The 15,948-nt window shown below is 42.0% G+C and overlaps 2 protein-coding genes across 2 annotated transcripts; one reads left to right on the forward strand and one right to left on the reverse strand.

Moving 5' to 3' along the window:
- Window positions 1-61: 61 nt before the first annotated feature.
- Window positions 62-7,537, reverse strand: shisa3 (shisa family member 3). The gene is made up of 3 exons (XM_088432278.1): window positions 7,000-7,537; window positions 5,058-5,672; window positions 62-769 (listed from the first exon to the last, which is right to left on the reverse strand). Exons 2-3 carry the CDS (start codon window positions 5,329-5,331, stop codon window positions 219-221), a joined length of 825 nt encoding a protein of 274 aa, XP_088288404.1. The 5' UTR covers window positions 5,332-5,672; window positions 7,000-7,537; the 3' UTR covers window positions 62-218.
- bend4 (BEN domain containing 4) lies at window positions 5,858-15,902 on the forward strand. Its single transcript, XM_088432272.1, has 7 exons — window positions 5,858-5,998; window positions 6,833-7,399; window positions 10,550-11,098; window positions 12,144-12,235; window positions 12,312-12,338; window positions 13,122-13,362; window positions 14,246-15,902. The coding sequence occupies exons 2-7, from the start codon at window positions 7,027-7,029 to the stop codon at window positions 14,476-14,478; spliced, it is 1,515 nt and encodes a 504-aa protein (XP_088288398.1). The 5' UTR covers window positions 5,858-5,998; window positions 6,833-7,026; the 3' UTR covers window positions 14,479-15,902.
- Window positions 15,903-15,948: the final 46 nt, after the last annotated feature.

Below are 15,948 nucleotides of genomic sequence, written 5' to 3' on the forward strand. Positions count from 1 at the left end.
CAGAAGCTTTCAAGATTGTCGGTTGGTTCAGATCCTTTTCTCAAGCACCACATGATCTGACTACGTTGCCAAGATTATTTATTGTTAAAATAACAGCTCGTACAAAACAGTCAAATTGTCTCTGTACAATATAGATTACAAAAAGTGCATAGGTGGCTCATCTTGATGAGATGAAGCTCCTCCTCCAAAAATAAAAAATCCATTGGCAGCAGTGCTCGTCAACTCTGGCCGAAGTCGGCAAATCCCTTGGCGGAAGAGAAGGCGTCGGGCTGCAGGGGGAAGAAGTACTGCTGGGGTAAGAGGAAGGCGGGGCCTTGCGCGGGCTGCTGGAGGGGCAGCTGCGCGTGGGCGTGCTGGAGGCCGCCCGACGCCGGAGGTGACGTGTAGGGCGGCGGCAGAGGCGGGGGCAAAGTCTGATGGGTTTGAGTGGGAGTTGAGGCCGGCGTGGAGACGGCGGCCGACACCAGGCAACCGTGCTGCTGTTGCCCCCCGACGGAGAACCTCCGCATGGAGCTGCCGCCGCCCGCCGAGCTGGAGCTGGTGGTGGCCGTGCTGGACTGCCTCGACGGGGTGCGGAGGCTGGGCGGCGCGGCGGTGAGGATCATGGGGATGGTCTCGCCCTGGCAGCTGCGTAGCGAGAAGCGGATGGGCTGCTGGGCGGGCTGCTTGGGCCGCAGGCAGGTGCAGCAGTAGACGGCGACCAGGGAGCCCACCACCACGAAGGCCACGAACATGCTGCCCACCATGAGGAAGGGCATGTACACGGGTTCTGGGAAAGAAGGGGAGCGCGTAGGCTCGTGTCAGAAACCTTGAGCGCATCTGAGAGAGGCGCGATTCCGCGGCCTGGCTTGAGTGGAAAATTCCAAGATCAAATTCAAGCATATTAGCACCATCATTGCGACGCTTGTTAATGATGTCATCGGATCACATCAGACCCCGGAGCTGGACGAGCAACCGAATTTCAATTTGAACTAGTCGTTCCCCCAAAAAACAGTCGCCCTGTTTAATCAGTAGGGCTGGGCAACAAACCAAATTAGTTCACTTGATTTTACATTTTAAAAATCGAAGAACTAAAAATGAGCTAAGTCCATCAAATCGAGGTTTCGCGTGAGTGGCAGAGGAAGACATGTTTATAATAGTTAATAACTACTTACAGTTTTTAAGTCGTGGTTTGTAGATCGATCCAAGTATCGAAAGAATCAATATTTAACTGGGTGTAGTAGCGATACAAATGCAAGTATTGATAATTTGCAATTATTTATTTATTTTGGTTTTTCATGGGTTCCTCTGTTTTTACTGAATGCACATGGGACACGCGTGTCAGGCCGCCATGCTATTGCTACGATCATTTGTATTTTCATTTGGAGCCCACTTATTGACTTTTATATATTTTAAATTCCATTAGATTCCATTCCTTTCCATATTCCTTTGTTTGCTAATTGTAGAAATTCAAAATGGCAGGGTTAAAAACGCGGGGTTAAAAAGGGTTAAAAGTTTAATTTAAAAACATTGAAACAATTCAAAAACATGTAATTTAGCAGGACAAATAATTTGAAATACCATAATATTTTATGGACACAAAACGACTTTTTTTTTTTTGCAGAAGGTTTAATTTGAAATAAATCAAATTCTCTTTAATAGCCGTATTAATCAGACACCGCTGCAACTACTGTGCTAAGCTATCGCTCGCTACACCAGCTAGTTGAAAACTGTGGCTGTATTATCAGCAATTGCACTTGTGTGAATCATAGTTAGCTTAATTTTGGCCCGTTACACCTTGCACAGTCCTTTTCAAATAGCAGGGCGAGGACGTTATCCGATGCCTGGGGCTGGGGAACACACTTTGCATTCGCATGTGAAGTGTAATTGCACATCCACAGCACCAGGTGGTGCCACGGCAATTTCATTGTCAAAGTGTGCGCGGGTGATATAAACTTTTAAAACAGCTGTCAACAGCATTTTTGTGCTCCTGTGTTCATGTTCCAGATCACTTTACATTTATTATTATTATTGACTTTTTTTTCCGGCATCAAAAACATTTCTAGTTCAAAAAAGGATTGACACTTTTTTTGAGGCACTTTGATGCGCTTTAAGTTATTTTTGTTTCAGCCTAACCTTTAATCTGTTTGATTTTATTTATAATAGCGGATGGGGGGGGGGGGGGGGGGTGAAGAGTTTTCTCTTTCCAAGGGGGAGACTTTGCAAAAAAATAATCGAGAAGCACTAAATTCAATCTGGATTGGACAGTATTCCTATTGAGCAGTGTGTTGCAGATTTCCACCAATCTTTAAACTCTTGTTTTTCTCCTTATCAAAGCAAGACTTACAATGTTCAATCATCTCCCATTAAGAGCGCTAATGTCTCATCTCCGCAGGTAGACATTCTTCAAATAACGCAAACAGTTCAAGTTACACTTCGCTCAATGTGCGCACTCATTGGGAGGAAATCACAAGAGTGTTTATTTGTTTTGTTAAGGAATTAAAAAAAAAGACGGAAATTAGATGAGCTCACGTTCAGGCCATTCCACACGCCCGCCCGCCCGTGGCTGCGTGATCCGTTTGGGAAATTTGAAACGGCTAAAGCTCTCAAGAGGACCACTGTTAACTTTTCACAAGCCACAATGACTTCATGTAACACTTTGAAATGTTTAAAGCGGGCCAGAAGAGTGACTTCACAATGACTGAGCTGTGCCTTGCGCTCTCCTATGTCATCTCACTGAAAGGCAATGCAAGTTTTAGTGCGACTTTTACATTGGCTGTGAGGGTAGCGTCAAAACTCAGCCTCAAAAACAAACACTCTTTCGTGCTAAACTTTAAATATGGCGCTATTTTCAACATTAAAAAACACTGTAGCATTGAATATGCTACAACTTTATGTAATGGGGTTGGTCAACTTACTCAATAGTAAACAAATGTAAACGCCAATACGTTTTTAACTCTTTCAGTGCCAGGGATGAAAATTCTTGTCTTTTAAAATAGTAATAACAATAATAAATCAAATACATGTTTTATGGACACCCTTGACTAATGCTTACCTAATATAAACCAAGTGAGCACTGTAGCAATAACTGTGACCACTGGATGGCAGTGTTTCCACACATTTAACGTAGATATTACCTACATGCATTTCAAAGTAAGGAATGGTAATCAGTCTTTCATATGATACCACCCATATTTACATAGATATAGCACACAATATTCTGTTAGCCTTGAAAGATGAGCGAAAATGCTAAATATACCGACCCTCCATAGGTTTCCTTTCTCGATAACACTTGGCAGTGAAAGAGTTAAAGCAGCGATTTATTACTGAATTTGAAAATTTCAAAAACACATGTCAAACGAGTGAATATGTGAAAAGGGACCTCAAAATTGTATTTATTGGAAAAGAGAGAGCCGAATGTTTTGCGTTGGCCCCTTGTAAACATGACATCAGTGCGGCAATGTCATTTCATGTTAACCATCACCAATTTTATGATTAAACCTGGCAACTAAAAAAAGGATGTATACTCGACTGAAACTCCATATTGCCTCACGTACCACGTTTGTGCCCTTTGCTTTCACTTTAGCTGGAAAATCAGTTACTTATGTTGGAGATTATGTAAAATGTACATTAAAAGGCCAGCGAGGAAAAGAGGAAAATATATTTTTGAAAAAAGAACATCTTGATGTCATTGGCTGGTGCTTTCACATGGGATCATTTGACAACAATCACGTTATTCCAAAATGGATGTTTTGTGGGTTATACTGTATCTTAAATGTAAGATGTAACCCTAGTCCTGAAAACATAATACGTGTATGTGTTTTTATATACACTTAAAATGGACTTAATCCCCGTTATGTACTGTTAGTCCTAAAATGGTTAATGTCATAATTACTGTGCTGCTAAGGAAAAGTTGTTTTTGGAAACCTAACTTTAACACCCCTTTAGTTCATCACTAATATCCATTAAAGTGTCACCTAAAAGTGAGTGACGGCTCCATTTGACGATGTGACAACAAACCAAATGACTGGGTTTGTTTATCGTTTGGTTTGTCACATTTAAGCTAAAACCCAGAAGGCAAATATTTTTTCGAAACAATTAAAATACTCTAAAACCCATACAAAAAAAAGTCACCTAAAAGAATTCATGTACTGGTATGTCTTCATCATACATTTTTGAGTTGATTTTAATCCTAACTTGTGTAAATTAGCTGATAAACAAGACTTGTTTTTGACTTCTGATTGCTGTCAAATCAAAGTCACATCAAGGGCTGCAACTCACAGTTTTGATAAGTGAGTCATCTGTCAGGTATTTTGCCGATCAAATAATAAATCGTATTTTTCAATTTGTTCATTTTCAACGTCTTTATTCAAATTTGTATAATTGGTCAAATTTGCATATTAACTTTACTAATCATGATTCAGTAACTGATTTGATCTTTAACATGTCAGAAAATAGCCCAAAATGTTTATTATTATTTCCAAAACAAAAACAAATGCACAAAGGTAACCAATTTGCTTTCATGGGGGACGACGGCAATCAATTAACAAAATTCACGGTATGAAATTCTGAGCATTTGGGACAATTTTAATTTAAGGAACGATTTAATAATAGATTCATTTTACAATCCATTAATTGCCAATACAGTCAAATCAAAACTTAGTTTTCGTTAACCACGAGACCGATATGTGATGGAATGGTAAAAAGTCAAAAGTATATTAGAGTGTCATGTTATTGTGCTGTTTATTTGGTTATCTTTTTAATTACCTTTTTTTTAGAGTTGCATGCTTGAGCCAGATGTGGTCCACGGGCTGCAGTTTGCCTACCTCTTGAAATCTTATTCATTAAGTCCTATTTTGTGTCGTCAGTTTTTTTTTCTCAATTTGGCAATAAAAACAAAAGGACCTTACGCTTGGATTGTGATTTAAAACGCGACTATTTTCTCAAGGTCCTCATCCCACGCGTGTAACACACTAATGAATTGGTATTCGCGTAAACGGGATCGTAAATCTAACAGACGAACGTTTTGGGTTTGCCACTATTGCCCCTAGGGTCGAACTCTCTGCCGGGATACGTACGTGCGGCATACTCGGTGTCGTCCGCGGCCGGTCGGTCGTTGGTGCAAGAGTCCTGCTCCAGGCGCGCGTCGGCGGCGGCGCAGCAGTAGCGCAGCGCGCACGAGCCGCAGCACACCGTAGCGTCGCTCGTGTCGAAGTCCTCCGGACACTGGAAGCCGTCGTGGTAGTTGCCGCTGGCGTCCAGCCAGCCGTGGCAGTACTCCCCCAGCGCGTCCGAGATCCGCAAGTTCCACGTCAGGTATCCGAGCAGGAGGCAGCCGAGCAGGCGCGCCATCCCGCAGATGGGGAGGCTGATGATGAGCAACGGGGTGATGGTGATGATGATGATGAGGGTGACGCTTCGGAATTCCCAAAAACTTTTCGTCAAGTCATCTTGAGTCCTCCGTTCAGCCGAGAAAACGACCGAGGTGCGGCACTTTGACTTTGGGCAACGTTCCCACGAGGTCTTCCGTCATCCCTCTGGCGATCGCGGAGCTCCGCCGCCTTGTGAGCTCGGCTCGAGTGGAACCGCGGCTCCACGTTTTGTTGGCCGGCCGTGACGTCATTTCCGAGCGCGCGCACGATCGGAGAGACGCCCCCAGACGCGCGCGCTGAGGGAAAGTGCAGCGGAGGAGTCTGGTTTGGAGGAGGACCAAAACAACCAATATAAAAAACTAGAAAAAATGAAACAAAAAAGAAAAACAAATATAAAGTAATTGTGTCTGCAAGTTCAAAACTTTTACCCTGCATTGGTAGTTCTGCGCTTCGATACTATGTAAGTGTAACTTGTGACTTAAACTGTCTACTACATTTTTAGAGGACGTACTTTATATATTTTCACATTTTCTTTCAAATAAAAAACTAGAAAAAATGAAACAAAAAAGAAAAACAAATATAAAGTACATGTGTCTGCAAGTTCAAAACTTTTACCCTGCATTGGTAGTTCTGCGCTTCGATACTATGTAAGTGTAACTTGTGACTTAAACTGTCTACTACATTTTTAGAGGACGTACTTTATATATTTTCACATTTTCTTTCAAATATTAGGTTCTATAATGAATTAAGCGTCAAAACACGCATTTTTCAAGGGCAGCCATTTTTCCACTTGCCAAATTATGCCACATTCGAGGGAGATGGGAATTCGGACATTTACGACCTCTACTTTTTTCTTGTGTACTTCTCTCTTGTAAGGTGTTTTTTTTCTGTGATCATCTTTTTTTTCTGCATAGTTTTTATTTGTGTGACATGCACTTCAGCGCCACCATAGTTTAGGGCGCAGGTAACAGCCAATTCCATGCTGTGGAACAATGTCAGGACAGCTTTGGTCGCTTTGAAATGGATTTACTTATTACTGTATTATTTTTCGATATGGTGCTCCCTAAGCTATGGACGTATACAGCTGGGGTGGACACATGCAAGCCTAGCGGGGACAATGGAATAGAACGGAATGGACGAATGGATGGATCAAAATTGCGTCAGGAATTTAAAAAAGGCAAGCGGGTCGTTCGGTTTTGAACAGCAGCTGGATTAGAAAACGTCCAGACTTTGACTCTGGCGCCCTCTTGTGGTAATTACAAACTCTATACACATCTTCCTGCGATAGAGGGGAGGCAGAGGTAAACTTCCTATTCTTTTGGATAAATGTAATCACGTGCATAGAGCTGAGCTCAAATTTAAGACTAAAATCAATCATAATAGATGTCGATTTAATTTGTGCGAATGTGTTTACGGAGTTCAAGGAAGGAAGTTCCGCCTGTCTCCCATCCACGTCCCCTCCTCCCCCCCTTCCCCTCCAGCCTCCTTCCCTTCCGGACCAGACTCGACATCGACCTCCCGCCTGAGGATTGGAGAAGCTGCATGTCAGTAAACGTCGGCGCTATTGCCAGACAGCCTCCTTCTGTTCTCCTTTAACCGAGCCTTGGCACACGGCGACGAAGGAGCCACCGCAAGCGCCGCTCCTTACCTGCACCCACCTGGCTGGAAGGCAGGCATGGAGGAGGAGATGCAGCCCGCCGACGAAGGCCCCTCCGCCGCCAAGACGAGACGCGGCGGCTCCGCCAAGAGCCTCCATTGCAAGTCTCGCCTTCACCGCTCCGCCTCCATCGAGCCTTCGCTCTTCACTGACGCACGGCAGTTCTGCTTCCAACCCGGACAGCATTTCCCTTTCCAGGCGCAGTATCAGCCCAACCACCGCCAGGGCAGGCCCAGCTGCGGGGTCCCGACATCCACTTCGGCGGAGGCGACGGGCGGCGCCGCTCCTGGTACCCAGAAGCGGCGCGCCATCGTCGGCGCAGCAGAGTCCACACTGTCCGCTGGACGACTCAAGCAGGAATCTCCAGACTGCACGTTTGGAATCACTTCAGGTGCGTTTACAACTTTAGCTTCTAGCTGTTTAGCACATTAATGATCTTTTAGAGGTTTTTTTTACGACGAGACCCAGATCTGGACCGAGTAAGTGCGATAAATGGAAAGAGTAGCACCTCTCATTTGCTGCCCTCTAGCATCATGTTTGATTTCATTTCTTCTCGCTAGCCGTGATTGATGTGCAGTTGCAATGAGAGCAGTCACGATCGCATCACCGCTGTGCAAAATCACATTTGATTGAATCGTGTGCACATGCGTTTTGCGTATCCTTTAAAGTCTCCTGTTGAAATACATTGTTTTAGCTCAAGCTGCTGTTGGGTTTGCGCCCGAAAAAGATGGGAGGGTGCGTCCAAGGCAGACGAACGCAATGAACCTAATTCTCGCTGCCGTGAAATTAAACAGGAGACATCTCATCCTCTAATCACGTTTTAATCTCTTTATCACATTTGGCAGATCGCTCCTGCTTTGTTGGAGCATTTGCTGTCATACCAAAGCGCTTGTGATCTGTAAAAACATAAATATTGTTTGTAGATTTCTGTATTCATATTTCTCAATGTATTTTTTCCCTCACGAGGAATTGAAAAAAGACGGCGTCAATTCTCGCATTGATTAGGCCACACAATGCATTTTTTCAAGACCCTGTAAAGTTCATTCAAAGATTTCGCATTTGTTATGTCTTATTCAGTTGTGTTCAGTGTTGTGGACATTTATTTTTGTTCTGTATCTTTTGACTCACTTGATCAACTCGACTAAGTCCTAATTGTGCTTGATAGAGGACATCCTGTCCTTTTAATCATTTCTCATGTATTTGGTTGGAATGCAATTAACTTTACAAAACAAAACGGACACAACAGTGGACACAAAAGATATTTGACGATAATTGCTGACAACCTGAAAAGACCAAACTATGTAGTATTCAGTTATACACGGACATACAACATGTAAGTGTTTTTTAGGTATACTGTGTAATGTTATTGTGTGATACTTTGGAGCTCGTCAATCTTTCTTACACAGTAGAACTTGAGCATCTTCTTTCACATCAGTGGTTATTTTGCACGATTGCCATGTAAACTTCGTCAGCTAGCTGTTTAAAATCCGGAAAATGCCTCTTCGCTTCAGATAGTCGACTCTTGATGCGCGAGGGGTGGAAGAAAAATACTTGAGGGTCAATTTGTGACATGAGAGTACGTTTGAGGTCCAAACAAAACCGAACATCCTCAATTTTGTCAAGAACACGCCACTCATCTTTACTGATGATGCGCTTAATGTTCCCTTCATGACAGGAAATAAACTTGATGAAAAGAAGCAGACAATAACAGCAAATGCATCCATAAAAAAGTGGCCTTCTCCAAGTATTGTGATTAAAACAAATGGGCCTCATAAATTCTCCACAGCCGAGCGTGTTACTTTTAATGAGGTTTTATGAGGCTCCTCAGCTCGCTGTGCCTCAGAAGTGGCAAAAAGAAGCAGGGGGGAGGGGGAGTGGGGGGGGGGGGGGGGGGGGCTAATGGATGATATCAGCCACATCTCCACTGCTACACACATACAGCACGCATATTAATAACCGTGACACATCTGTGCCAGGCTGATAGACACATCTGAGCGATTTTGTGTGTTGGGGACCGTGCTCAGACTAAAAAGCCGGAATATTATTACTATTCACTTCCACAATCAGTTTTAGAAGCATAGTCATAAACGCTAGTAAACGTATATCTCTGACAGTATGGGTCAAAAAAATTTGCATGCTTATATTTAGAAATTCTGACGGGATACTGAATGGTGACGTGTGAAGTCATAAGAAAAAAATCTTTTGACCCTCACTGTATATGCACCCCCCCACTAGTCTAAACACAAAATTTGGATTTATGTGAAGTTTTTTGAATATTAATTATCATACATAACCCACCTATTTTGACCCATCCCATAGTGTGTGAGATTTAGACCGTTTTTCATTATGGACAGCAGGACGTGCTACAGGTGCGGCATTTACCATTGTCCGTAGCTATAACAAACATGGCCGCCTCCGGGGAAGTCCCACCTCCCATGTAATATAATTTAATGATAACTAGACCTCTGATTATATTTAAAACATATTGTTGGTCATTAAGAACACGTTAATTTTCAAGTTCTTGAAATTTACGATCATTCCATTTTAGTGAAAAACAGTCTAAATCTTACACACTGTCCCTTTAAGGTAGTACATTAGCACAAACCATTTTTAGACCATCCCTTAGCACACTTGGGGAAAAAATAAACAACATATAAATCACTTAAGATTGAATGTCTAGCCTTGTAAAAAATATGCACTCAATTGTGTCTTTGGCACTGAATGAGTTAAACTCCATGTTAAATGTCAGCTTTACAGATGCTACATCAGCTCTGCAGGCTGCAGATTGTAATAATGATGACTATGATGCATGCATGTCTCTTTTAAAAACATTTTTATCTTGAGGTGGGGGTCGGAGGAAGCCTCTATTTGAGGTGTGGTGTTCATTTCAGACGAAAAACCGATCTCTTCATGCGTATGGTCCTACATGTTCCGACATCTCTATTGATCATTTCTTTAATTTATGTAACCCCGATTTGAACAAAATGTAAAACTTAAAAATAATGTACAGAGTTTTAATCCATTATATTACAATCCCCGCTTCAAAGTGTGGTTAGTTAAAGATAGTTGGAGCCTGTTAAAAAGTAGGTCATGCAGCTGGCAGGAAACAGGCCACATAGAAGAGAGGGCTGAATTACAAAACAGTATTGCAGCTGAGTCTACTCAACCTCAACAAGCGGAGGTGTTGCATCGGTGGAGGCCAGTCAAAGACGCCGTTAGGAAAAGCTCGCTCAGCAAATGGAAAGCAGATCAATGCGACAGAATAAATATATATGTGTGTGTGCATGGGTGTGGCCTTGGTTTTTTCAACATGATAGGAACCAAATCTTGGGTTTTACTATTTTTGTGGAGACTCTTGCGCTTGTGGGGACCATTCTGGTGGACCCCACAAGTTCAGACCTATTTTTGCAGGTCACTTGCTTTTACAGTATAGGTTTGAATTGAATTATGGTTGAGGTATATATGTATATATGTGTGTGTGTATGATTTAAAGCAAATAACTTGAAGTCAAACCCTCACGTTGTTTCTTCCCTTTGCCTAGAAAATCGTCTCATCTTGGACGCCTTCGCCAAGGAGTGCAGTCGAGTCCTCAGCCTCCTCAATAACGGGCGTCTGCTGGAGCCCTCGCCGTCCGTCCCGTCCAGCATCAAGACGGAGGACGGTCCGGGCGCCGGTCATTGCTCCAAGCCCGAAGAGAGCTCGTCGTCCTCATCCACCGAGCCGGAAGACGAGGCGCAGCAAAGCCATTTGAGTCAACAACAGACCTCTGCCGTTCTGCGCATCTTCACAGACTCGCTACACAATTATCTGCTGTCCGGGCAGCAGCAGCCGCAAGCTCGTCCGGGCGCGGGTTTGGACGAGGAGCGGTGCCACTCGGCCGAGCCCGGGTCGGAGGTCTCGCCCCCGAGGCGCACCCTGGCGGGCTGGGGCTCCCCTACGCCGTCCGACTCGTACGGGCACCCTTCGTCCACGCTGCCCGAGGACGAAGACGAGGAGAGCTGCTGCCCACGTTGCTTGGAGCTGGAGCAGGAAGTGCTATCTCTGCAGCAGGAGAACGAGGAGCTCCGGAGCAAGCTGGAAACCGTCCCAGGTGCTCCCAAATTTTTTATCAATTCCTATCTGCTGACTCGGAAAGGTTGCCAGCGCATTTTTTTCAAACCGTAGTAGTAGAGGAGAGTAGTCACCAATACAACTATTTCAAATTCCACTTAAGACATTGAAAAAAAGCGAACAAAGACCTTCTTTCTGAAGCAGGTGATGATTCACAAATGTGTCATATTGCTGCAGTATAACGGTGAATAGGAGGACGTTCTTTTTTTTAGCATTTAAGTATCAGTGACTAGTATCAGCACCCTTAAAGGTTTTCTTTTTTTTTAAATAAATGATATTTTTTGATTGGTCTGACTTTAAAGAAAGAACAATTGCGGGAAAACTAGCAACCTAAACCTGCAATAGAGAAAGTTATGTTCATAAAGCCGGAATAAGCGAGTCGCAATGTAGCAAGGGAACACTGTACAATTAAACATCTGAAAAGACAAATTTTCAATCCAATTTGGATGTTTTTTTTTTTTTTTCAGTCTACTGGAAATGACATCACATGTGTGCAAGGCTTGGGTAACAACCAATCACGCTGCTTGTAATTGTCACATGCTCAAACTTAGAAAACAATTGAGCCTTGAGCACATGTGATGTCATTTTCAGGAAACAGCATGGAGAAACTATAATTTTGAAAGTATTAATTGTACATGGAAAATACTTTTTGTCATGTGTTTTAACTATATACTAAATATGAACTTTTTACTGCTGAAAGTGGGTAAATAGGTTTTGTGACCCTTCAAAATAAGGCTGGTGTTTGTCTACACAAACAACTAAAATGGATAGGAGGCATCATTTCAAGTTCCTAAATAAAAAGAAGTCACATATTCTAAGATCACAACAAATTTCAACTTGATCTGATTACATTTGATTATGATTTGCAGCGGTTTTTAATATGCATCAGCATGAGGATTCTGAAAGTAAAATACCCAAAAATAACCAATCAAATTGTTATATTTCATCTAAAACATTGAAATTGTGAGTAACACATCGATTGTTATTGTGTTTGTTTGTGTTTCCATGGACTGTGACTTCTGCAGTTCCCTGTCAAAATGTTCTTGACTACTTCAAGAACGTTGTTGACTTTCACAACCAAATGGTGCCGCCGATACCAGAGGAGCCGCTCACTGAGGTGAGGCTCATATGAACGCTCGCTAAAATGATAGGGCGTGTTCAAGTGAAATTGCTTCCGTCTTCCGTCTTTACAGGAAGAAGAACAGCAGACAGTCTTTGAGGTTGGTGAGGCTTTTTAATATCTTATATTTTATTCATGCTTGAAATGAGTCTGGGATCTTAGTTTCTCCCTTAGGCCAAACGCATTTTTGAATCAATGGCTCCATAGCATCACAAAATACTCTACTCAATCAATCCCCAACTAATAGAGTCTCAAATTATTAGATTCATTGTTTAGTGCCCTGGTTGAATTTGAAATTATGCAAATTTCAAAAATTTCAGCATCTTAACGGTTATGATTCTGATCATAAGAGATTAATCTGTCGATTATTTTAATCAGTGAATTGGATTTAAAACCTGAGAATATTTCCAGTTGATAGCCTGAAGTTCTTAATTTTTGGACAAGTTTAAGACACTAAACGATTCATCGATTAACAAAAGCAATTTTTAATGGATTTGGTCATTTATTATTTGCAGATTAATTGATTAACACTATCACTACCAGTCAGCCCAGTAAAAATGGATCTTTGACATCTTTACTCATCAATAGCAGTGAAGGTTAAATGTTCTTCCGCCAAATGGCATATTAAGCGATATTTAAGGAACGCATTTTTATTTGATCCGTGACAGTGACATATAGAAGGATTCACTTATTCACAGTGGAAATTGATTTTTGCATAGGCATCAACGGCAGCGATGAGTTCATCACTGCGCGATATAACACGGTCACAAAAATGTGCTTTTTGCATTGGAAACAAATGACTAAATCGGTCCCAAAAAGGTTAATTGTGTCTGATTATTCAATGAGAAATATTTTCAAAAGCTAAGTGAAGCCCTCTGTCCAGGGAAGCAAGCAGCTTTTGGAGAACTACCCTCTCTTCATCACTAATAAGCAGTGGGACGAGGCGGTCAACTCTTCCAAGAAAGACGGCCGGCGCCTGCTGCGCTACCTGATCCGCTTCGTCTTCACCACCGACGAGCTCAAGTTTTCGTGCGGCCTGGGCAAACGCAAGCGTTCGGTCCACTTGAGGGAACCGGGCCTGGAGAGACGACCGCTCAATCCCGTCAAAGTCAGCTGCCTCAGAGGTACCAACCGACCGCGGCTTTCCAACTTGATGACGTAGGGCTGGGCAATAAATCAAAGGAATTCAATGGATGTGTCATTTTAAAAATCAAAGGTTTTGAATACACGCTAAATTGTGAAACTGAGATTTTGATGAAAATGTCAGATGTGTGCTTTACAATACATGTTTACAATGCAGCGTTCGCTAAATACTTTGATGTGGCATTCAAGGGAATAGTCTACTCAGTATTTTGCCAGTAGCAGGAAAAAAAAGTGTCATTTTGTCTCTAATTAACTCTTTTACTATCTGACATTTTGAGACATTCCTTTATCCTAACACTTGAAAATATTTGAAAAAATATAAACACATGAAATACCTGGGATTGAATGTCTGGACTCTTAAAAATGTCAAATGTAAAATTGAATGAGTTCATTTGATAACGAGATTGATGTTTACATACTTTGAATACTTTTAAAACCTTGTTTTAACTTGCTGAAAATTACATTTCGTATTGCAGGCTCAATCAATCGTATTTATGTCACATGACTAACAGGTGAGCTATGATTGGTTGTTCAGGAGCCATTGAGCACAGGTGGCATCATTTTCAGTTGATAGCAAGTAGTAATTGTACATGGAAAACGATTTTTACTGCTAAAATCGGGTTAAAAGTGGATTATAATTTATCTATGCATAGGATGTTCATTATTTTTGTTTGAATCCACTCCACAGGTTTTTTTTTAGTAACTCAGACTTTGAAATACATGTTTATTATGTTTCTTTCTTCCGTTGGAATTGTAATCGTCCAGAATGATAAAATATATATATTTTTACATTTCTTTTAGGGTAGTATGCGTGCTCCCGGTTACCACTTCATTAATACAGCCGTTTCCATATGTCTTCATCAGAGTTCATCCGAATGCACTGTGCCTCCAACCCCGATTGGTGGATGCCCTCCGAAGAGCAGATCAATAAAGTTTTCAGTGACGCGGTCGGCCACGCCCGGCAGGGTCGCGCCGTGGGCACCTTCCTGGGCGGCGGAGGGGCTTCTGGTAGTGTCCTCTACCTGGACGGCTTTGACGGACACTTGTCTCAGGACGAGCTCTATTTGAAAGGCTGTCACAATGGCCAGTTGGACTGAAGGACCCTTAGTGTAACTGCGCCGCAACATATTCCAAATCACGGACCTTATCCTGTTATAACACAGGAATGGCCCATGCTTTTCCTATCAGGGACCAAGTCCTTAAAGGGCCACGCAAAATTTAGGAAAAATGTGAATGTGACGATCACACAAACCTTTCCCGATATATACGAGCACTTGTGGTTTGAGTGTTTTTCTTTGAACTTATTCACTGCCATTACCGACTATAGATGTCAAAAAATCCGTTTGCCAGTGAATGGGTTAATTGTAGGGTTAATAATAGTTCCGCTTAGTTTGTGTTTGTTTAAAGCAGGGCCAAGTCATGCCCGTGAATCATCAGTTTCTCACCCCTGATTTACACCAACGATATTTCACATCATGTTCTATGCTAAGTATTATCTGCTCTTCATTTTAGAGTGTGTAGCCCCATAATAGCTAAATGCTGGTTCAACTCAGATATTTGTCTTCCTTTTGCACTTTTTTCATTGTTTTGTTTAACATGGAGAGCAAAAATTAGGGCACTAACAAAATTAGTCATGACACTCAAACTCCTCTGTTTTTTTTTGAGATGGTGGGGGAGGCATTAAGCAAAATATATCATATCCGTCACGACTGTGATAATGCACCTTTAATTGTAACCCTCTTTTGGTGTGCTCACTAAAGAGGTATGTGCTTTGCTTCATTTTATCTTTCTCATTCGCACTGTGAATGCCATGGATTTTTTTTGGGACGGCGCAAATCTGTGTGGGCAATCAACGAGGTTGTCAAGTTTGCCCGTTCCTCAGCACCGTTTATCCTGTTTAGTCAATGTGAGCCGGGCCGCCGGAAAGTGTAAACGTAGAACTTGGAGCTCTTTTTTGTTATTAAGTCAAGCATCCGAATAAAGCACTGGATTGTGGGCGTAAACGTTAAAGAAAACACAAACCATTAAAAAAAAACAATGCTTCATTTAATAATTATTTTTTTAAATATTACTAGGGTGCCACCATAGAAAATGCCTTAAATTTGACATCCACAATGTTAAAAGCTTATGTCCCAATGACAATGTTTGACTGCCCCAATGGAAGCACAGCAAGAACTTTTCATGTGCACTTTTGCGAACGTTCACTCTAATTGTATGGCTTTGTGTATTTTCATTTCGAAATTCTAAATCCTGTGTTTGAATGTACCTCGTTAATGTGTAAAGGTGTACTGTGATAAAGTACGTAAGTGTTTATTAAGCCACGTAGAAAAGTGCCACAGGAACCTTAAAAATGTTGCATTGTCTCCTTGTGCTCTGAACGTCAACATTTAACTGTATTGCTCCTTTATCTTTCAGTGGCTTTTGCAAAACACTGTGAAAAGAAACGTTGATTTGATTTTTACAAATCTTAGTTTCAGTTTTGGGTTTATAATTCATAATAAAGTAAATGCCAAAAATATCAGTCATCCATCTTTGAATTTTGCTTGCTTACAGCAATTGGCTTTGCA

Source organism: Hippichthys cyanospilos, chromosome 13, assembly GCF_059441005.1.
Source record: "Hippichthys cyanospilos isolate Australia breed blue-spotted pipefish chromosome 13, RoL_Hcya_1.0, whole genome shotgun sequence".
NCBI lineage: Eukaryota > Metazoa > Chordata > Actinopteri > Syngnathiformes > Syngnathidae > Hippichthys > Hippichthys cyanospilos.